At 60.4% G+C, this 23,501-nt stretch overlaps 1 protein-coding gene across 1 annotated transcript in view; it reads left to right on the top strand.

Moving 5' to 3' along the window:
• Positions 1 to 23,288, top strand: part of GNG7 (G protein subunit gamma 7) — a 76,295-nt gene extending 53,007 nt beyond the window's left edge. The window contains exons 4-5 of the mRNA XM_055126180.1: positions 14,458 to 14,573; positions 19,941 to 23,288. Coding sequence (XP_054982155.1) covers positions 14,493 to 14,573; positions 19,941 to 20,066 — 207 coding nt within the window. The 5' untranslated portion in view covers positions 14,458 to 14,492 and the 3' untranslated portion in view covers positions 20,067 to 23,288. The remainder of the gene's footprint in view (positions 1 to 14,457; positions 14,574 to 19,940) is intronic.
• Positions 23,289 to 23,501: the final 213 nt, after the last annotated feature.

Raw genomic sequence — 23,501 nt, 5'->3', positions numbered from 1 at the left:
CTCTGGCGGCTTTTGTGTCTGCACCCGGCACCCCCAGTGCTGCTCCGGCTCCCAAGGCGGGGCAGAGTGGCGGGTGAGCTGGAGAAGTGAGCTGGAGATCCACGTGTCACCCACCTCCTCCCCCCCAGTACCCCAATGTCTTCTCGGGGTGGAGATCCTGGTGTGAGGGAGATGGGGTGCAGGGACACAGTAGGTGTTGTCAGTGCTTCTGGCCTAGGATTGGACCCTTGGGGGGGTTGGGAAGACGCCTCACTTGTAGACTCCTAGGGGGTGTGCCAGGAGGGCCAGTGACATGGGGCGGGGGGGGGGGGGGCCGCTGGAGACTTCAGTGCTGGAGTTTGGGGGGCATTGCCCACCTCCTGCTGCTGGAGGGTCCCTGCAACTGTGAGACTGGGGGGCGGGGGCGCATGGAGGGGTGAGGGATAGCAGAGGCTGAGAGGAGCCCCCAGTAGGACTTCCTGGGCCCACTAGAAGAAATTGTTAAATAGGGGCTGGAGCAATAGCACAGCGGGTAGGGCGTTTGCCTTGCACGCGGCCGACCCGGGTTCGATTCCCAGCATCCCATAGGGTCCCCTGAGCACCGCCAGGAGTGATTCCTGAGTGCATGAGCCAGGAGTAACCCCTGTGCATCACCGGATGTGACCTAAAAAGAAAAACAAAAATTGTTAAATAGAGCCTGAGCGACAGTACAGCGGGGAGGGTGTTGCCTTGCATGCAGCTGACCTGAGTTCAATCCCGGGCATCCCATATGGTCCCCCAAGCACCACCAGGAGTGCAGAGCCAGGAGTAACCCCTGAGCATCTCTGGGTGTGACCCAAAAAGAAAAAAGAAAAAGAAATGATTAAATTGTCTGAAGAGATGGTTCAGTGGGGAAGGCATTTGCCTTTCTGGGTTCAATTCTGCATAGGATCCCCCGAGCCCCATCAGAAGGTGTCCCTGAGCACAGAGCCAGGAATCAGCCTTGTATGCCACCAGTGTGGCCCCCACCCTGGTTCTGTGTGCCCTCAGCAGCCAGGGGTCTGTGCCTGGGGCGGGGGTGGAGGGCCTTCAGTGAGGCAACTTGTAGGCGCCACAAACCAGAGAACAGTCAGAGGGTGACTTTTTGTTTGTTTGTTTTTGGGTCACACCCAGCGATGCTCAGGGCTTACTCCTGGCTCTGCACTCAGGAATTACTCCTGGCGGTGCTTGGGGGACTATATGGGATGCTGGGGATCGAACCTGGGTCGGCTGTGTGCAAGGCTGCAATACAATACCCTGCCCGCTGTGCTATCACTCCGGACCCCCAGAGGCGACTTTTGTGGTCACCCATCTCCACACTTGCCCAGCCTTATGCTGGGAAGATTTTATTATGGGGAGAGCATTGTTTGTTTGTATGTTTGGGGGCCACACCCAGCGGTGCTCAGGGCTGACTCCTGGCTCTGTGCTCAGGGGTTACTCCTGGAGGTGCTCTGGGAGCCTATGGGATGGCAGGGGTTGAACCCGGGCCAGCGGCCTGCAAGGCATGCGCTCATCCCACTGACCTATCACTCCAGCCCCTGCCCCCCCGCCCCAGCCTGGAGGGGTGTAACTCCAGACTTCAGTACCCCTGTAGTACCACATTCTCCAACCTGAACATCAGTTCAGGTCCAACTGGCCAAGAATTGCTGCAGTGACCACCCGGACCCACTGGCTGCTCCCGGGGCCCCAACCCTGTGGACAGCAGGTCCAGGAAAGAGGTTGCATTGGGAGCCCCCCCCCCCGTGGGACCCCTTAACCTTACCTTCCTGCCGTGGCCAGAGCCACAGAATAGGAACCTCTCCCAGATGTCCCCATTCTGCTGCAAAATCTGGGGAGTGTGCCCCTCCCACCACACACACGGTAAAGGAATCGTGCACATGGGACGCTCTGGGACAGGGGTCGTCCTGGGTCCTCGGAGTCCCCGTGTCCCCCTGCCCCAGGATGCTCATTAATAGGGAAGGAGAGTTTGAGTCAGGGAGCCCCTGACTGCGGGCTGAGGCCCTAGAGGAAGCGCTGAAAGGGGACAGAGAGGGTGCCCTAGAACCTCCCGGGACCAGGTGATGCGACCCAGGAGTCCAGGGAGGCCCTGAGCCCAGGACCGAGAGAGGACAGGTGCGTGGTGAGAAGCCACCAAATAGGAGATCTGTTCCAAGCACTTGGCAGTGTTTAGGAGGGCCTTAGAGTGGGCTTTGCAGGATGCATAGGAGTTGGGTGGGGAGGCCCATATCAGCCCTGTCCTCTCCCCACCCTCTGTACCCAGCCTGCAGTTCTCAGGCTGACCCTGCAGGGGGTGGGGGCAGGCTGATGGCACCCGCCTCCCCTCCACACCGGGAATCCGGGAAGCGAGGTGACAGAGCCGGGGATCGGTCAGTTTCATGTGACAGCGGGGGCTCCCTGCAGACAGAGGATGGCCTGTCTGCTGCTGTCACACCCCCGGGGGCACCCACCCTGAGGCCACCACACTCACTTCTCTGCCTTCAACCCGTCTAAATATAGCTGCGGCATGGCCGGGACACAAAAGGAGCACACTGACCAAGAGTCACAAGACTGTCCCCAACGCCGCACGCCTGGACCCCACTCAGGTCTCGAGGGCTCCAGGGCACAAAGGAACCCAGAGGCCCTCACGAGACCGGCCCTCTACACGCCCCACACGTCGGTGACCCACAAGCAGCTGCAGGCATGGGGATATGTGATGTGTGTGTGTGGGCAGGGCGAGGGGCGGGGGGGGGGAGGCAGGGCCGAACATCCTGGAACCAAGATCAGAGACAGACCAGCCTGCAGGGCTGATGAAGGCCCCCGGCGCCTGGTTGTTGGGCCACACCCAGCAGTGCTTAGGGCTGACTCCTACATCTGGGATCACTCCTGGCGGTGCTCAGGGGACCCCATGGGATGCCGGGGCTCGAACCCATATCAGCCGTGTGCAGGGCAAGCGCCCCCCCTGTTGTGCTATGGCTCTGTCCCTGCTTCATTCTGAGGCCCACGGGATCAGCTGGCTTCTCCCCTGGGGCCCTGCTTAGTGGGACTCTGCCAGGGGCCCCAGGGTGGGGGCGGGGGGGCACAAGGCAGGAACCTGCCCTCACTGTACCTCCCTAAAATCCAGCGGTTCCCTTCTTTCTTTCTCTGTCTCTGTCTGTCTCTGTCTCTGTCTCTCTCTTACTCTCTCTCTTTTGACAGTGCTCAGGGCCAATTCCTGGCTCTACACTCAGGGGTCACTCCTGGCTGTTCTCAGGAGACCCTATGGGATGCTGGGGATCGAACCCAGGTTGACTTCATGCAAGGCTAGCGCCCTCCTCATTGTACTATTGCTCTGGCCCCAACCCCCCACTTCCTGTAAATAAGTTAGGGACCCCCCCATCAGGCTGTAGACTTGGGGCTGGATATTACTGGGGGGGGCGTTCCACTGGATGCTCTTTCTGGGGAATCGAGGCAGCCTCCTGGCCCTGCCCTCTCCATGCCAGTCCTACCCACTGTGATGACCATGTGATACCCACTGTGATGGTTGTTCCCAGCCATCCCCCAGAATCTCCTGGGAGACAAAAGAATCATCCCTGAGTAAGCCCCCACCCCCCATCCCGCTTCCTCCAGCCTCTAACCCATCATCATTCATCATTGTCACCTTTTTTTTTTCTTTATGGGTCACACCGGGCTATGCTCAGGGCTGACTCCTGGCTCTGCACTCAGGAATTACTCCTGGAGGTGCTCGGGGGACCATATGGGATGCTGGGAATCGAACCCAGATCGGCTGCGTGCAAGGCAAACGCCCTCCCTGTTGTGCTATCATTGCTCCAGCCCCATCATTGTCATCTTTCTTGAGGTGCTGGAATCTGTGTAATGAAACCCACTGGGGCAGGGGTGGGAGAGAGGGGGACTCCCAGAGGCTCAGGGGTATTTAGGATCCTGGACGAACAGTGGATTTGGGGGGACCACAAGCCTGGCAATGTTCAAGGCTGACTCCTGGCTCTCAACTCGGGAATCACTTCTGATGGGGTTTGGGGGAACCCTGAGGTGCGGGGGGGATCAGAACAGGGTCAGTGATATTCAAGTCAAGCACCCCCCCAAAAAAAGGCAAGACTCCTCCCCGGTGTACTATCTCTCCGGCCCCCACAATAAATGTGTGTTTGGGGGTTACATCTGGGGGTTCTCTGGGGCTCTTGCTGGAGGGTGCTTGGGGGACCGTGCAGAGCCAGGTTGCACCCTCAGAATTGTCTTGTTTTTTTTCCCTGTAGTCTAAGTGGGATCCATCCACCTCCCCCCTCCCGCCCCTACCCCCACAGTGCCAGGAACACCCCCAGAATGACACCATAGACATCCGCATAGGCGTGGGGCAGAGCTGACCCCTGCAGCCGGCTGGGCAGGGGGGCGGCGTGGGGGCGGGTTTTGCACCACGTGACCCGCAGGCTCCGCCCCCGGCTGCCGCTGCTGCTCCTGCTGCCAGCCCTCCGCTGTGCTTGTTTGGTTTTTGTTTATTTTTGGTTTAGTTTTTTTTTTTTCTTTCTCACTTTTCCAGCACAACACGCTGTCTTCTGGCCTCCTGGTCTCCCGAACACTTTGTACCCGGGCGCGCTCGTCCCTCTCCCGCCCTGCCCGCCCTCCCGCCGGGTCTGGCTGCGGGTTCCCGGTCCCGTGGGTGGCGCGTGGGGATCCGGAGGAAAGAGATCAGGAGAGCGGGGAGCCGGAAAGCGGGCGGGTCCGGGAAGTTCCAGAGACACATGAAGGCAGTTTCTGTTCCCTGCAAAGACGGGGGCACCCTAGGGCCCACAGGCCCCCTCCTCCCGCGCCCCCCACCCCAGTCACCCCAGGATGCCCAGCCTGCTGCCTGGACGCTGCAAACCCTCAGGGAGCTCAAGAGCCCAGGACACGCGTGGCCCCGTTTGCAGAAGGCGAGGGGACCGCACAGTAGCCAAGGGCAAAGTGCCCAGAGACTCCTCCAGTGCCTCCAAGCGCACGTCTTGCACGTTCAAGGTCCTAAGTTCGATCCCAAGCACTGCGGAGCCCTGCTATTTCCTGTGCTCCCCTGGGTGGGGGAACGGGACAGCCTTCCTAAAGGCTTATCAGGAAAGCAACCAGGGTTGGAGCCATGAACTGCTGGGAGTGCACAGGCCTTGCACACGGCCGATTGGGGTGCGATCCCCAGCACACCATTTGGGTCTCCTGAGCGCCACCAGGAGGAATCTCTGAGCACAGAAACCAGGAGTCAGCTCCAAAGCACTGTTGGGTGTGCCCTTCCCCCCCAAAAAAAAAGCCATACATGGGGGCTGGAGCAATAGCACAGCGGGGAGGGCGTTTGCCTTGCACGCGGCTGACCCGGGTTCGATTCCCAGCATCTCATATGATCCCCAGAGCACCGCCAGGAGTAATTCCTGAGTGCAAAGTCAGGAGGTAACCCCTGTGCATTGCTGGGTGTGACCCAAAAGAAAAAAAAAAAGCAGCTGTACAGTACAAGGCTTAAGTCAAAGCACTGACCCACGTAAGTTCCCTAGAACTTGAGCACTGCAAGGCTTGGGCACCCCCAAAAATTCTCAAAAGGAATAAGAGGGGGGAGATGGCTCAGAGCCAATTATTTCCCCGTGGAGGCCCAAGACCCCTGAGCTCTACAGCTGTCTGGAGCACTTTTACTGCTCCTGGGTTAGTCCGGGAGAACCCCCCCTCCCCCCAATAATAAGTACGTAAATGGAAAGTTGCAGAAGGCTGCTCCGTGCTCGACTGAAAGGAGTGAAGGAATAAATGAGTCCGAGTCCCCAGAACCCATGTCCCCGTGTGGGGGAGGAAGGTGCTAGAAATTTGTCAGCGCACCCTCCTCCCTTCTGGTCTCAGACTGGCACAGGAAACTGCTGCCTAATTGACTTTCTTTTTCCTGGAGGTGCTGGGGGTGACCTTGCCTGACCCTCCTAGGGGGATCCTATGCCGTGCCAGGGATTGAACCAGGGCCATAGGCAATGCAACCCTCCCCTCTGAGCCCCAGAACCATCTCTCCGGGGTCAGCACGACCGACTTTCTCAGCCGCTTTGTCCATGCAGCGGCTGCACAGACGCTGGGGTTCCTGGCTCTGAGCGCCTGCTGGAATGTCTCCTCTTAATCGCTCTGCTAGAATGTTCCAGAACTGTCAGCCTCCTGGCTGCAGGACAAACATGGCCCTCACCTCTGGGGCTCGCTCTCAGCTGCTGCACACCACCCCTGTTGCCTTCCAGGGCCCTCTCCCCGCTAGGTAGGAAGCCTCCTCTGTTGGGGGGGGTCCCTCCTCTGTTGGGGGTCCCGCCCCTGAAGTCACCCGCGGGGCGCTGGCCAGACCTCCTGGCCTCTCAGGGGCACGCAGCCCCCACCCCCCACTGACCCCTTACTGGGGTCCAGGTTTGGGTAGGGCTAACCCAGGGCCAGCTCTCCAGGCCACACCTGAGCTTGGGCTCTGAGAACCTTAATCCCACGCTCCTTGTGACCCCCCCTCTCTGTTCAAGGGCAGACCAGCATGGAATATGCGTCACTCTCACAGCCCCATGAGGGATGGTCCTGACCCCACTCCTACGAGGGGGGGGCATCAGGGCAGTGAGATCCTCCCTGGGGACAGAGCCTCCAGCTATCCAATGGGCGAGACCAGCAGCTCAGGCTCCACCTGCAGATGCAGAACTCCGCCCACAGGGCCCAGGACTCCACCCATAATGAAACTCAGGACTCCGCCCACAGGGTGCAGAACTCCGCCCATAGGGTGTGGGACTCCGCCCACAGAGTGTAGAACTCCGCCCATGGGGCAGGACTCCGCCTATAGGGTGTAGGACTCCGCCCACGGGACTCAGGACTCCACCCCACCAAAAATCAGCCCTAATCTGAGGGAGGAAACCTGGTCTAGCTTTTGAGGGCACTTGGTGGCCTTGTGGGCAGCCCACCCCATCATCCCCTCTCTGGCAGCTCCTCATGCTCAGGAAACTGGCTCAATGAACCTCCTTTAAGGATGCCAGAGATGGAACCCAGGTGGGCCACGTAAAAGCCAAGTGCCCTCTATTCAAATTATTTGGGGATGGAGAAATAGCACAGCGGGTAGGGCGTTTGCCTTGCACGTGGCCGACCCGGGTTCGATTCCCAGCATCCTATGGTCCCCTGAGCACCGCCAGGGGGTAATTCCTGAGTGCAAAGTCAGGAGTAACCCCTGTGCATCACCGGGTGTGACCCAAAAAGCAAAAAAAAAAAAAAAAAAGGCAAGTGCCCTCCCCGCTGTACTACTCATCTTCCCAGGCCCGTGGCCCCTCCCCTCATCTGTAAACTTGAGAGCCCCCTGGCACCCCAGCTGGTAGGAGACACCTTCCCTGCCCCCTCCAGCAGCTCCTGGTGCCCAGGTGTGCCACCTGACACAAGACCCTCTACCCCGCCCCCTCTTAGGCCCACCTCTGACCTTGCTCCCTCTGGAGGGAGCGCTGACCCTCCCAGAGACCCGGCAGTGCCAGGATCGAACCCTCACCTCCCTCCTGCAAAGCTCTGGGTCTCTCTTTGAGCCTTTTGTCTCCTGGAGTCGGTTTAAATCCTAGCACAGCCGGGAGAGCATTTGCCTTGCACCCGGCCGACTAGGGTTCGATCCCCGGCACCCCATAGGGTCTCCAGAGCCCGCCAGGAGTCAGCCCTGAGCACCGCCGACAGTGGCCCCCCAAATTTCCAAAAATATAAAGAGGGCACAGTTCCCTGCACCCCCCACACACACACCCTGCAGTGGAGCCGTTGGCGCGGCCCTCCCTCCACCCCACCGGGCACATTTTTCACATTCTTTTCCTTTGACGCAGCCCAGCCGGGCCGACGTTTCGTCCAGTCTGTCCGTCAGTCCGTCTGTTTGGCTGCCCTGCGCGCGCGCCCGGCTCCTTCGGCTGTCCAGCCCAGCTATGAGAACTATGCGCGGAATCCGGAGGCTCCGCGGCCCCCTCGGGTCTGGCTGTCACCGTATCCTGTATCCGGTCCCGTTGTCTGGGGGCGGCGGGGGGGGACACACCTCTGAGTCCAGGACAGGGGAGCCGCAGAGGACGTGGAGGCGGACCCCAGCCCCCTCCACCCGCCAGCTTGCAGGAGCCCGCAGGTGGGCCTGACCCGGACTGACCGGCAGGGGGCGCTGCTATGGAAACGTTCCCTATGCGTATAAATCTCTGGTTTCTCACCCTCTGCCCATCAGGCTGGGCTGCATTTTGTAGCCTCCCCCCACCCCCCCGCCATCCTCATTCCAGGACCCCCTTCCTGAACACAGGGCCAGGGGTGCCAATTCTTCATGCATCCTCTCCCTGGAGGACTACAGCACCCAAATTGCATCTTGGAGTGAGGGCCTGTCATTGCCCGACTCTCTCTCTTATGCATCTCTCTTTTTTCTTTTTTTTTTTTGCTTTTTGGGTCACACCCGGCGATGCTCACGGGTTACTCCTGGCTCTGCACTCAGGAATTACTCCAGGCGGTGCTCAGGGGACCCTATGGGATGCTGGGACTCGAACCCGGGTCGGCCGCGTGCAAGGCAAATGCCCTACCCGCTGTGCTATCCCTCTAGCCCCCTCACCTGGGGTGCCTGGCCCCCTCTTCCAACTCCCTCGACCGGAAGGAAGCGGGTTGGGCCATTCGAAAGACGCCAACCCCTTATTACTAGCCCAGAGAGGGCAGACACAGGCCCTCAAGAGCTGGGTGGCGCTCAGCCCGCGAGAGCAGGAGCGCAGGTTTGAGTCCCGGGTCAAGGAGCTTTTTTTGTTTGTTTGTTTTGGGGCTGCACAAAATGATGCTGACGCCTGGTTCAGCACTCGGGCATGACTCCTCACCAGACTTGGAGGATTCCAGGGGACGCTGGAGATCGAACCCAGGTTGGCCGTGTCCAAGGCCAGCGCCCTCCCGCGGTGCTGTGCTAAGGCTCCACCCCCAGGGGGTTTATCTGCCGCCGTGCAAAGCCTGGGCATGTCCTCGAGGGGACACAGACTGAGCCGCTTCCCAACCAATCAGGAAGGAGGCGCTGTGTGAGGCTCTACCCACTGGCCCTCAAATACGCCCCCGCCCCCCACCCCGCCCCGAATTCCGCAGGACACAGGACCGCCTTGGGGCCCCAGTCCAGGCCTCCTGCTCTCTGCCCCAGGCTCCAGCCAGCTGCTGCAGAGGCTGCAGGGTTCCTAGGGTGTGTGGGTGTGTGCACTCGTACATGCGTGTGGGTGTGTATGGGTGTGTGCGTGCGCACGCACGCGCGCACCTGTGTGTGGTTTTGGATTTTGAGCCATTCCTGGAGGTGTTGGGCACTCCTGCATCTGAAATCTGTGTTGCAGCCTTTGTGCTTTTATTTTATTTTATTTATTTATTTATTTATTTTGCTTTTTGGGTCACACCTGGCTATGCACAGGGCTCACTCCTGGCTCTGCACTCAGGAATTACTCCTGGCTGTGCTCAGGGGACCATATGGGATGCTGGGATTAGAACCCGGTTGGCCGCAAACGCCCTCCCCGCTGTGCTATCGCTCCACCCCTCGTGCTTTTATTTTTGTCTTGGGGCCGCACCTGGCAGTGCTCTGGGCTGACTTCTGGCTCTGCGCTCAGGGATCACTCCTGGCAGAGCTCCAGGGATCCTGTGGGGTCCCGGAGATTCGAACCCAGGTCGGCCGCGTGCAAGTTACAAGACAGGCACCCGCCCCCCTGAACTATCGTCCACCCTGAGACTTTTTTTTTTTTCTTTCTCCTCTTGAATCAACGATCAGGGGTCTCCCAAGCCCAGACGGGCTTTTACACCTCCCTGAGGCACCCCAGGTTCAGGAGCGTGGCCTGGGGACGAGCTGGTCACCCGGGACTCTGGCGTTTCCCAACTGCCGCCAGCAAACCGCCTGGTCCACCTTCTCGGGCCACAGGACGTCCACGACACCTCTGCCGCCCTCATCACTCCAGCAGCTGTGTTTATTCTTGCCAGTTGTCACCAGTGCCTGAAAAGGGACCGTCCCTTCCTTGGCGGCCAGCTCCTCCCCCCTTCTCCTCCCACAGGGGATCGGGAGGTTTGCCAAGCACTTTGAACAAAGAGCCTGTTGCCCTGAGGACAGTAAGGCTCAGAGAGGGCAAGTAACTTTCCCAAAGCCGCACAGCCTGGGGAGCAGAGGTGGGATGGTTGGGCTACAGCTCTCCAAGGCTACCAAAGCACCCTGCTGTGCTCAGAGGGTACATACAGTTTTGGGGATCAAACTTGGGGCCTTGTACACCCCAGGGCTTTGAGCTCTCTCCCAGCACCCTGAAACCTGCTTTTTGGCTTGTTTGGTTGTTTTTTGGTTTTTTGGGGGGCCACATCCTGCACTGCTTATCCCTGGGTCTCTGCTTGGGGAATCATACCTAGTGGGATTCAGGGGACCCACTAGGAATTTTAGCTGGAAATTGAGCCAAAAGCAGCCCTGTGCGAGGCCTGTTGTCTTAGCTCTTCAACCCCAAAACTTGCTTTTTTTTTTTTTTGGTCGGGGGAACATACCTAGTGTTGCTCAGGGCTGATTCCTGGCTCTGCATTCAGCGATCACTCCTGGTAGGACTCAGGGGACCCTGTGGGGTGCCCGGGATTGAACCCCGCTCAGCTGCGTGAAAGACAGACGCCCGCCTTGTTGTTCTATCACTCCAGCCCTGAAACTCTCTTTGTTTGTTTTGTTCTGTTTGGGGGCCACATCCAGCGATGCTCAGTCCTGACTCTTCGCCCGGCACGCAGGGATGACTCCTGGCGGTGCTCGGGGGACCCTGAGGGATGCTGAGGATCGAACCCGAGTCAGCTGCATGCAAGGACAGCGCCCTCCCCACTGTCCTATCACTCTGGCACTGAGAACTGGATCTATTTTTTTTGGGGGGATCACCCCTGGCGATGCATAGGGGTTACTCCTGGCTCTGCACTCAGAAGCCACTCCTGGCGGTGCTCAGGTGCTCATATGGGATGCTGGGAATCAAACCCGGGTCGGCTGCGTGCAAGGCCAGCGCCCTCCTCGCTGTGCTATCGCTCCAGCCCCTGAACTGGATCTATTGATGCTGCCGTTTCTAACGCTACAGATTTGGAACCTACCCGGGAAGACACCGGGTGCTGTCTGGGCTGCTCTGTGACAAGGGGCTGGGGGGGCCAGGGGTCCAGCCAGACTGCAGAGCCAGAGATGTGTCACCTACCCTGTTCCTAGGGGGAGACCCCCCCCAAGTGAGCAAGGGTGAACATCCCCTGCTCTCCCATTGGCCACCAAGGCCTCTTCCCGTGATCTGGTTCCCTGCTTCCATGTGGGACCCCCCCATAGCTCAGCTGGGGTGTCTGGGGCCACCGTCCCAGGGTGCTGACTTGGGTATCGCGCCCCGGGATTCCTCAGCAAGATCTGTCGACACATCTGATGTCCTGGGGTCGGAGCGATCGGACAGCAGGGAAGGCGCCTGCCTCTCACGTACGTGGTTGACCAGGTTCGAGTCCCGGGATGCTCTAATCCCTGAGTACTGCCAAAAACAAACAAAACAAACAAACAAAACAGACAAAACCCCCAAACAAACAGCAAAACAGGGCCAGAGTAAAAGTACAGCTGGGAGGGCACTTGTCTTGCAGGCGACTGTCCAGGATTCCACTCCCACCGTCCTCTAGGATCACCTGAGCACCGCCAGGAGTGATCCCTGAGTAGTGCAGAGCCAGGAGTCAGCCCCGAGCATCACTGGGTGTGGCCCCAAAACCAGGGAAAAAAAAAAAAATGATGCCCTCCTTGCCCTTTCCCGGGAGGCCCGCCCAGGCCTGGCAGCTTCGCAGCAGCTATTTTTAGATGCTTCTCACCCCAAGTTACCCTGCCAGGCCTGACCCGGCCCCTGCCTCCCAGGAGGCTGCGAATGCGCCCGCCACCACTCTCCCCCCTCCCTGCTTCCAGGCCCCGGCGTGGTCAGGGTGCCCGTGTGTCACGTGAGGGGAACTCGGGGGCTGCTGACTCAGCACTGCGCTGCTTGGGTGCCACCTCCCCCGGGCCCGGCACAGGCTGAGTCAGGCCGGGCCGTGAGTCGGCCGCACGCGGGCACTGACGACACCCGGGCACCCGCACGCACACAGGCGGCTACATGCAGCCCGGAGCGGCACAACAGGTTCGATCTCCGGCATCCCCAAGGGTCCCCCAGCCCCGCCAGGAGGGATCCCCGAGCACAGGGGCAGGAGTCAGCCCTGAGCACCGCCGGGCGCGGCTCCAAAACAAAACTGAAACAAGCAAGCAAATGTCCGTGTGGAGGGGCCAGAGCGGTTGGCAGAACAGCGGGCGGGGCGCTTGCCTTGCACGCAGCCCCCGGCCTGGCTTTGATCTCCAGCACCCCATAAGAACCCCCGAACCCCACCTGGAACAATTCCCGAGCACAGATCCAGGAGTCGGCCCTGAGCACCGCCAAGTGTGGCCCCCAAGCAAAAATAAAACCAAAGGATTGTTGAGCATCTGGGCTGATCCAGCCCGCCACAAGTGGGTGCGTGTCCCCCCATGGCCACTCTGCCCCACCGAATACAGCCACAGGAGGTGGTCACTGACACAGACACACAGCGACACATGGACAGAAACACACGGACATGTGCACACATGCGCACGGACATGTGCACACGCTGTCACATAAGCCTGTGCCTCTGTGTGCAGGTATATACCACACAGGGTATATTTACATTTACATACAGTGCCTGCATGTATGTGTGCATGCATGCGTGTAAACACATGTAGAACACACCCACCGCCCATCTACATGCAGTAACATGTGTTTGTGCACGCTCTCTACACACGGGTCCTCCTGTGTGCGTATATGTCTGCACATGTGTGCGGTGCTCATAAGCATGCCTGCACATGCATATACACGTGTGCAAATATGCTTATGCATGCAGACACGCTTGCACGTTTACCCTGCATTGTCCATCTCTGACCATGCTCAGAGTCGGGGGTGCAGTGCCCCCCTGGGGGAGCACCTGGGCATTTTGGAGGGTGGCACAAGAGGCCCCTGGTGCGTGGGGACCTCCAGCCTACAAGGGCGCCGTGGTCAGAGGTGGCTCAGGGGGTGGCCGGGTTCCTGGGTGGCAGTGGCCGCGACGAGGCTGGGCAGGACGCCCCAGTCTGCCAAGGCAAACACTTCTCTGGGGCCAACCGTTTGTTCTCGGGGACGCGTCTATATTTAGCGCTGAGTAATTTGGGTATTTTTAAGGCGACCCGAGGGCGGTTTTCTCTGACTGGGATGTTTTGTGGCCGCTTTGAAGCCGTCTGCTGAATCAGAACTCTCTGGAAGCTCCGGCACAGGCTCCGTGGGTCCCGGGCAGACACACGGGCCTCCACTCCCCCACAGGGGCGCCGGGCAGCCGCCGGGAAGCAGGGAGCCCTGCCCTGTGGACGGGCCCGGTGTCCCCAGAGACGGCCGCTCCGGCGCCCAGCACCCGCAGCCCCGCCTCGGGGCCCAGCGGCTCACGCAGGCTTTTTCCACGAGTGCACACGCGTGCAGGTGCACGGGGGACAGGTGTGCACGATGCTTCCCGCCAGCGCTGCCGTGTCGTTGCGGGAACTACCGCTGCTCACGCCCACCAGCCTCCCGCACCCCCGGGAAGTCCGAGAAAACCTTTCTGTTTTCGCTTTGTTTGGGGCCCCACCCGGAGATGCTCGGGGCCCCTGTGTGCAGGGGTCACTCCCGGCGATGCTCCAGGGGCCATCTGGGATGCCGGGTCAGCCGCCTGCAAGGCCAACGCCCTAGACGCGCTGCTGATCGCTCGGAGTCTGTGCCTTCGGGAGCTCCGGGGTGGACCCCCAGGACTGCCAGGGCAGGCCCACCGCCTCACAGCAAACTCCCACACTTTGGGACAGGCAGTCCCCCGGGGTGCAGGGAGTGCCAACAGCTCGTTAGCAGGATGGGCGCCAGAGAAACAGCACCCACTGCCCCACCCACCAGGCCTCCGAGCCAGGAGGCTTAACTGGAAGGCAGTCCGGGGCGGGGGGGGGGTGTGAGTTTTGGTGGTGACTGAATGAGCTTCCCCCAGACACCCCGTCCACATGGGGGGGAAGGATGGAGGGAGGGAGGAAGGATGGAGGGAGGGAGGAAGGAAGGAAGGAAGGAAGGAAGGAAGGAAGGAAGGAAGGAAGGAAGGAAGGAAGGAAGGAAGGAAGGAAGGAAGGAAGGAAGGAAGGAAGGAAGGAAGGAAGGAAGGAAGGAAGGAAGGAAGGAAGGAAGGAAGGAAGAGTAAGTGTTCTTTTCTCTCCCCGGTGATGAGGATCACACCTGGTGATGCACAGGGGTTACTCCTGGCAGTGCTTCAGGAACCCTATGGGATGCTGGGAGTTGAACCCGGGTCAGCTGCGTACAAGGCAAATGCCCTCCCCGCTGTGCTATCGCTCCAGCCCCCAACCCAGTGATGGACCTTGAGCTGCAGACAGGGGCCTCCCCCCGTGGGGATTCCCGATCCCGTCCCCTCCTCTCTGTGGGGTCCATCCCGGGGTGGTCCCGGCAGGCAGTCTCTGGAAGGGGTCCACTCAGCCGTCTGCTCCCACTCCCCCAGCTCTCTGGACATCGGGCGCAGGCTGATGGCAGACCATGTCCACCAGTAACAACATCGCCCAAGCACGGAAGCTGGTGGAGCAGCTCCGCATCGAGGCCGGGATCGAGAGAATCAAGGTGCGCGGGGGGGCGGGGGGGGCGGTGAGGGTGGGGCGGGGTGACGTCCTCGCTGTGTGGCCACTGGGCCCAGCTCTCCCAGCCTGAGTGTCCACGGCGCCAAGTCTCAGCCAACGTGAACCCCCAGGGTAGCAGCGTCAGCACTGCAGGACCCTCCCCACCCCCCCCACCACCACATACACACCTTCCAGAACCTTCTCTGGAGATTCAGCCCTGCCCGAGCCCTCCGGACCACCACCAGCTTCTTTCTTCACTTGGACCTTGTTGGAATTTTTGTTGTTGTTGAAATAAGTGTGTTTGCTTTTCGTGCTTAAAAAAGAAAAGGACAGGTCGTCCCAGCCGGAACCCCGCAGGGCCCCGAGAGCTCAGTAGCCAGAGGGGCGGTGTGGGAACCCCCTCGCCCCCCCACCCTGTGTCCTACCCTTGGGCCTGCCCCAGGGTTGGGGGAGTCCCGGGTTCCATCCCCAAAGCCCCTAGAGTTTCCCAAGTCCCACTGGGAAGAATTCCTGAGCACAGAGCCAGGAGCCAGCCCTGAGCACTGTTGGGCGTGGCCCAAAAACGAACCCCAAAGAGGCATGATTCGGCGAGTTTCACCGATAGCCCCCCCACCCGCCTGGTCCCAGGACATCCCATCCCCCCCATCAAGCCCTTCCCCATCATCATGCCCCCCAGGGTTGTGGGTCCCTAAGCCACTTCCTGTTTGTGGCGGGAGGGGCCTGTCCTGGATGTGTCCATCCCTGGGACCCTCCCCCAGAGGCTGAGGGCTGGGTCTCTCCCTGGGTGTTCTGGGTCCGAGACGTGTCCACACGAAGTGGGGAGGCAGGGGTTCCCCTTCAAGGTCCAGGGGCAGCCGGAGCGGATGAGGTGGTGTCGGGGGGCGCGATGGACATCCATGAGGGACTTGACACTGGGCCTCCATCCAGAAGCCCTGGGGGTGGAGGGCATGGGTGGGAGTCAGCCCTGCCCAAACATGGGAACTCAGGCGGAAGGGGCGGGTGTCAGCCAGGGACGGGTGAGTGTGAGAGAGAGAGTGTATATGTGTGTGTGTGTGAGTGACAGTGAGTGTAGGAGTGTGGGGGAGTGTGTGGGGGGGAGTGTGTGTGGGAGAGAGACTGTGTGTGTGTGTGTGTGTGTGTGTGTGTGAGGGTGACAGTGAGTGTAGGAGTGTGGGGGAGTTTGTGTGTGGGAGAGAGGGAGAGTGTGTGTGTATGTGTGTGTGTGTGAGGGTGACAGTGTGAGAGTGTGATTGTGAGGGAGAGTTTGTGTGGGAGTGTGATTGTGGGGGAGAGTGAGAGTGTATGAGTATATGAACGTGTGTGTATGCGAGTATGAGTGTGTATGAATGTGAGCAGGAAACAGTGTGTGGGGGGGAAGTGTGATTGTGTGGTTGCGTGACTGTGAGAGTGTGTGATTATGTTAGAATATGGTGGTGTGAGAGTGTATGATGGTGTGACCAGAAGTGTGTCATTGTGTGACTGTGAGAGTATGTGACTGCGTGACTGTGAGTGTATGATTGTTAGATTGTGTGAGAGTGTGCGATTGTGTGACTGTGAGTGTGTGATTATGGGGGAATGTGTGATTGTGTGACAGTGTGATTGTGAGAATGTGTTATTGTGTGACTAAAAGTGTGTGATTGTGTGACTGTGCGATTATATGTGTGTGATGATGTTACTGTGTACTAGTGTGCATGTGTCCGTGTGTGTGTATGTTCGTGTGTGTGAGGCTGTTCGTGTGTGCACATCTATGCTTCTGTGCACGTGTCCCTGTGTGGACAGTTACATGTCACTTGACTGTCCTTGCCCTCCAGGCACCTTGTGGGGGACAAAGATGGGGTGGGGGGGGATCCGCAAGGATTCTGCCGTCCACCAGGTGCATCCCGGGCTGCTCCATGCACGTGCGCCCTCGCCCCGCAGGACTTGCGCACAGTGACAAGGGCGTGACACACTCTCAGAGCTTGTCACATGTCCCCATTGTTCAGCAACATGTGACCATGTGTGTGTGGACAGAGACTGCAACGATCCGAGGGAACTGGCCCACACATGGGCCCACAAGTGGCAAGCCCAGAACCTCCCGGGCCTGACTGACGGCCCAGGGGAGTGTGGATGGCACAGTCCGAGCGCCAGGGCCCCGGGACAGCAGACCTGCCTGCAGGCCGTCTACTGATGAGACGCGGCTCACCCACAGGCCAGAGCTTGCTGAATTGTTCAGATGTTCAAGATGACCTTTAAAATATTTATATTAAATGATCTATGTATATATTATATGTACATATATATTACATGTACATCTATCCCTGGAGTGGTAGTACAGCAAGGAGGCCCCCAAAACCATAAATAAAATTTTATTTTTGCCACACCCGGCATTGCTCAGGGCTTACTCCTGGCTCTGCACTCGGGAATCACTCCTGGACTCAGGAGCACAGTGCCCTCCCCACTGTGTTATCATTCCCACTGTGTTATCATTCTGGCCCCCTAAATTCATAAATTTTAAAATAAGGGCCAGGGACTGGAGAGATAACGTGACTGGGTGTGCCCCCCCACACACAAAAAAATAATAAACAAAGGCCAGAGGGATAGTGGAGCAGGGAGGGCACATGCTTCGCACATGGCCAACCCGGGTTCGATCCCTGGCACCCCAAATGATCTCCCGAGCCCACCAGGAGTGATTCCTGAGCACAGAACTAGGAGTCAGCCCTGAGCATATCCAAGTGTGACCCTAAAACCAAAAATAAGGATATATGGGGGCACCCCACCGCCATCCCTGGACTGGGTTACAGGGGTCCTGGGGGCCAACCTAGTGGTGCGTGGCCCACTCTGCAAATCTGGGGGTTCAGTACTGGAGCCCCGAAGTGCTTGGGGTCCCACGGCCACACCCGGCAGGGCTTGGGGGGTTCATGAGGAAGTGGAGTATTGAGCTCAGGGCTGCACATGGCAACTTCCCCTCTCCAGCTCATCAGTCACCCCTCACACACACACACACACACACACACACATATCAGGCGGACCCAGAAATCTGGGCTGGAGCTATACCACAGCAGGGAGGGCACTTGCCTTGCACGTGGCCGACCCGGGTTCCATCCCCGGCATCCCATAGGGTCCCCCAAGCACCGCCAAGAGTGATCCCTGAGCACAGAGCCAGGAGTCAGCACCGAGCATTGCCGGGCATGGAGGGCCAAAAATCAAACACAAGCAAACAGTCACGACTCTCCCACAGCCAGACCTGGTGGCTTGGGTGTCCCAAAGCACAGGCACCCTGGGGTGGGGGTGGGGGAGAGGGTGGCAGCAATGAGCCCAGCCAAGCGGGGACCTCACCAAGGAGGGAGATTATGTGTGTCGTTCCCCCACACCCAGGAGTCAGAATGTTCCAGAACTCCGGCAGCGAGTTCCTGGGGCTGAATAAGCCCGAGAGCCGGTTGAAGTGGTTTCTTCTGGGAGCCCGTGCCAGCCGGGGCGGATGATTCATGGTCCCTTTGATGTTCCCAAGGAACCCCCTTTGGAAGTGCGAGGAGCCGCCAAATGGGCCATCAGAACCGCAGAGCCGGCCTGGCCACAACATGGGGGCCGGGTGGGGGGGAGCCAGACCAGCCTGCCAAGCCCATGGGCAGGGCCCCGTGCCAGCCACCACCACGCAGCTATTTTCAGGGGCCCAGAGACTATTTTCGTCCCGTGGGGCAACTTTCCAAGCCCAGTGTGTCCCCGAAACGGGACTGTCCTAGGCCTCTGCCTTATCACTCTCCGGGGCCCAGCGCCCCCTCCTCACACCGGCTGACCCCCAAGCAAGGGGGTCAGCAGCTTAGGACAAAGTGGGGGCATCCTGGGGATTTCAGGGGTGCAGGCCTGCCGGATCAGGAGGCCTCCCCCAGACTTCAGTCACTGAGGGCAGCGCTGAGTTTTTTTTCCTTTTTGGGTCACACCCGGCGATGCACAGGGGTTACTCCTGGCTCATGCATTCAGGAATTACTTCTGGCGGTGCTGGGGAGACCATATGGGATGCCGGGGATCGAACCCAGGTCGGCTGCGTGCAAGGCAAATGCCCTACCCACTGTGCTATCGCTCGGGCCCCAGTGCTCTGAGTCTTAACCTCTTCCGGGGCCAGGAGAAACGGGACAGTGCGGAGGGCATTTGCCTTGCATGCGGCCCAGGTTCAATCCCTGGGACCCCGTATGGTTCCCTGAACCACACCAGGGGTGATCCCTGAGCACAGAGTCAGAACTCAGCCCTGAAGTGCAGCCCAGGATCCAAACACACATGAAAAATGGACATCAGGGTTCAGAGCTATAGGACATTAGGGAGAGCGCTTGCCTTGCACGCCGCTGACCCAGGGTTCGATCCCTTTCATCAGACAGTTCCCCAAGCACTGCCGTGGAATAAGGCCTGAGCACAGAGCCAGGAGTAAGCCCCAAGCATGGTTGGGTGTGAACCCAAAACTAAAAATGAATAAATAAATGAAAGAGCATCCCGGCCCAGAGCAGTAGTATAGCAGGGAGGACTCTTGCCTTTCACGCGGCTGACCCAGATTTGGTCCCCAATCTCCTATATGCTCCCTAAGTCCACCAGGAGTGATCCCTGAGTGCAGAGCCAGGAGTAACCCCTGAGCATCACCAGGTATAAACCAAAAAAAATACCCCAAAAGACCCAGCCCCCAGTCCCACGCTCCCACTTCCTGTCTGCAGAGAATAGGGAACTTTTAGGGGCCTATTACGGATGTTTCTGTCTCTGGGACCCCACCCTGGGAATCTGGCTCTCTCCGCCTAGCCCCCTAGATTCCTAGGGCGACCACGCAGTGGAGGAGGGGGCTTCAGAGCTGCCCGCCCCTTCGAGGCCTAGGGGAATACCGGGTTGGGGTAGCCCTGCGTGTTCCTTCACTTTGTAGGCTATGTCCCGCGGCGGGGGCGGGGGCCATTGGGAAGCTGGGGGACAGGGGTCCGCAGTGGGTTGAAGTAGGGTGGGGTGGGGATGGTAGGAGGGGGAGGGGCTAGGACAGAGTCTGGTAGTGAATGAAGGCGGGTGAGGCCGTACAGTGAGATGGACTTGTGATGGGAGGGGCCTGGTAGAGGAGTGGGGCTAGAAGCGGGGCCTGGGAGGGTGGGCGTGGTCTGGCTGTGGGTGGGGCTGGGTAGAGCCTTATAGATGGGTGGAAACGGGTGGGCGGGGCCTGGGCCTGGGAGTCATCTGGGGTGGGTCTTGAGCCTGGGAGTGATCTGGGGGCTGGCTCTGGAGGCATCTGGGGGCGGGGCCTAGACCTGGGGGTGTTCTGGGGGCGGGGCCTCGTCCTGGGGGTGCTCTGGGGGCAGGGCCTGGGGTGATTTGGGGGTGGAGCCCGGCCAAGCCTCTAAGTCCCCGTCTGTCTCCTCTGCCTCTCCCGCAGGTGTCCAAAGCGTCGTCGGAGCTCATGAGTTACTGTGAGCAGCACGCCCGCAACGACCCCCTGCTGGTCGGGGTCCCCGCCTCCGAGAACCCCTTCAAGGACAAGAAGCCGTGTATCATCCTATAGCCGTGCCCCCCGCGCCCCCCAGCCGCCCCGCTCTCTCGTTCAGGGCCCCCCCCACCTCACCAAGCCAAGCCCCCCGAAACCCCCCCCGCACGTTCCCCGCAGGAATGCATGCGGGTTCCCAGATGGGGTGAAGGCGTCCCCAGGCCGGACATGGACATTCCCACCCCGCGAGATGCCCGCGCGCTCCGGTGACCGTCCCTCGGGCCACACCGGGATGGGGGTGCCGGCGCCGGGCCAGCCGGGAGGGGGCCGCAAGGTGGACCCCCGTGCCGCCCCACTCCCAGCCCCCTGTGCCCAGACCCACGCCCCGTCCCCACCTTGACGGCCTTGGGGAAGCCGGGTTCACGGGGGCAGGGGCGAGGTGGGTGACTTAAGGAACCTGGGGGCCTGGACGGGGGCAGTGGAGTCTCGCCTCCTTATTTAAATCAAATCAGACCCTCCTGGGGCTCAGGGAGTGCCCGCTGAGGTGGTCGGGATCCTGGGTCTAATCCTCAGCATCCAGTATGGTTCCCTGAGCACAGCCAGGAAGTAGCCTGAGCACCATGGGGTGTACCCCTCCTCCCCCAAAAAACGTAGGGGTCAGATTCTGGGGTCAGAGACACAATAGCTGGGAAGGTGATTGCCTTGCATGCATCCGACCAGGGTTCGATCCCCGGCATCCCACAGGGTCCCCTGAGCCCTGCCAGGAGGGATCCCTGAGCACAGAGCCAGGTGTCAGCCCTGAGCACCACTGGGTATGGTGCAAACCTCCCTCCCCCCCAAAAAAAAACATCAGAGTCTGACCGTCCAACCACGATCACCCATAAGAGGATCAGGGGTCCTGGGGGACTCAGTGTGTGATGCCTCCCCCATGTCACCAAGTGTCACCTCCCCATAGCACTTATCTCACTGGATCTCACTTGGTGTCCCCCCCTCCCCGCCCCCAGAACACCCTGGGCCCGGAAATGACCCAGATCATAGGATGTGGGGCTGGAGCCATCCGGAGCCTCCACAGAGGGGCCCGGGGACCTGGAGGGGTCAGCAGAGGCTCCAGGCACAAGCACCCGTGTCCCCGACGCCCAGCCTTGCCCACGGCTCTGGCCTGTTCACTCGAGGTCCCCCGACATTGTCAGAGAGGGGACTTGTGGTTCATTAGAGCCAGACTCGGCTCTCGGTGGGGCTGTCATTCACCCCCTCTCTCCGTCACTATGTCATAGGAGCAGGCGGGGGGGCCAGGCACACCCCCTTTCTCCCAGCCCCCACTGAAGGGTCCCTCCCTGAAGTAAGAGCCCCTCAGGGAATAAAAACGATGGGAGCTGGAACAATAGTACAGCGGGGAAGGTTGCTTGCCTCGCACGCACCTAACCCAAGTTCGATCCCCGGCACCCCGTGTGTCCCCCACCCCCAGCACCGCCAGGTGTAATTTCTGAGTGCAGAACCAGTAATAACGCCTCAGCCTCGCTGGGTGTGGCCAAAAAATAAGCTACCGGTGCCAGAGCGATACTACAGCAGAGAGGGTGCTGGCCTTGCACATGGCCGACCCGGGTTCGATCCTCGGCATCCCAGTAGGGTCCCCTGAGCACCATCAGGGATGATTCCTGAGCACAGAGCCAGGAGTCAGTCCTGAACCTCGCTGGGTGTGGCCCAGAATAGGACAAAGGGAAAAAAGGGGAAAAAAAAAAGAGAGAGAGGCAACGAGATGAGGTGAGCTCTCTGCCTGTGGGCCCCATGGGGCTCCGGGGGTCCTGGGCTGCCCCCTCAGCCCAGCCTGGGGCTCCCCACACACCTTGTGCACCCCCCAGCCCCCTGTGAACGGCCTGGCTCAGCTCTCGCCCGCTGAGAAGGCTTTGGTGCGGGAGGTGCAGAGGGGCGGGGGGCTGCACCCCTGAGGGGTCAGCGTGGAGGGCCCAGACTTCCTCCCCGGCAGGTCCGGGAGTACCAGGAGCTTTGGGGCGTCTCCAGGCCTATGGCTGGACCAGGGGCGTCGGCTGCCAAGGCCCCCCCACCCCCCGGGCTCCTGGCCACACTGTGCCCGGCCGGACAGACCCCCGAGTCTGCGCCAGCCGGGGGGTGCCAAAGGGAGGGAGGCAGAAGGGGAGACGCCACCCCCCGTCCGGCCCTCCCCACCAGCCATTGGGGTGCCTGTGCACCGGCACCCCCTTTGTCTGCGAAAGAGGCCTTAATCCTTCGAGCCCAAGGTACCTCCGTGCAAGGCCCCCCTCCTCCCGACCCCAGGGCCCCTGAGACCCCGCGGGAGTTCCGGCTCGGAGCCAGGGGCATCCCTCAACTGCCCACGTCTGCTCCCCACCCCTGCCTGCCACCTGTGCCAAGCCCAGCCCCACCTTGCCCCCCCAAGAAGCCAGCAGAGCAGGGCCACCTGGGCTGAGGGGGACAAGACAGGATCCCCCAACAACCACCCACACCCCGCACCACCCCCCCATGCTCCCTGAGCAAACTGGAACCGCAAGGAGGGTGGGGGGTCCCGTCCCGGCCCCCCACCTCACCCCTAGGCCCTCTCTGCACCCCTAAGCCCTCCCTGCACCCCTTGGGCCTGGGTCTTGAGGTCCCCAGGGGGACCTCGGAACTGAAAATGTTCGTAAGAGCGTGTTGGCAAGAGTGGGGAGTGTCCGCAGGAAGAGGGGGGGCCTCTCCGGGGGCTGGGGGGTGCCGCGGAAGCCAGGATCTTAACGTCGGGTAAGTGAGGACATATCCTCGCTTATCCGTGAGCCACAGGCTGAAGGCACGGTGTCCCCCGGCCACCTCATCACTGTCACCTCAGGGCCTGACCCTCTGGTCTCAAGGACGTTAGCCCTGAGGGGCCCAGTGTGGTCTGTTCCTTGGCGTGTCCCCCGCCTCCCGGACAGCCCCACCTCTGCCGCCGACCATTCAGGCCCTTCTCAGATGGGGAAGGGCCAGGAAAAGGCCCTGGGCCGCCGCCCCCTCGGGAGTGACTGCCCCCCCCCACACACACACACACACAGGTGCAGGGACCTCCCTGGGAAGATCCCCAGCCCTGTCCCTCCGACACTGCCCGTTCACCCCCAGGGGACCCCCGCCGGGACACTCTCAGGCCGGGGGGAGGGGGAGTTCTCACCTTCCACCCCAGCTGTGCCTGGGGCTCCGGGTTCACAATTTTTACAAAAACTTCCCCGTGTGCGCGTGCGCGCGTGGCCAACCCCGTTCTCTCGCCGTGTTTTAATATCCCGTGGAATAGTTAATACAACGTGAATTAACCAACCCGCAGTGACAGTCTCGAGTTTCCTTTGGGTGTCCAGTGAGCCAGATGGGTCCCCCTGCACTGTCACTTGAAGCATTTAAAAAAAAAATGCTGGGTTTGGGGCTGGAGTGATAGCACAGCGGGTAGGGCGTTTGCCTTGCACGCTGCCAACTCGGGTTCCCAGAGCACCGCCAGGAATGATTCCTGAGTGCAGAGTCAGGAGTAACCCCTGTGCATCA

This window comes from Sorex araneus, chromosome 2 (genome assembly GCF_027595985.1).
Source record: "Sorex araneus isolate mSorAra2 chromosome 2, mSorAra2.pri, whole genome shotgun sequence".
In the NCBI taxonomy this organism is placed as follows: domain Eukaryota; kingdom Metazoa; phylum Chordata; class Mammalia; order Eulipotyphla; family Soricidae; genus Sorex; species Sorex araneus.
Note: the sequence above shows the minus strand (reverse complement) of the source record. Positions and strands in the feature narration are given on the sequence as shown.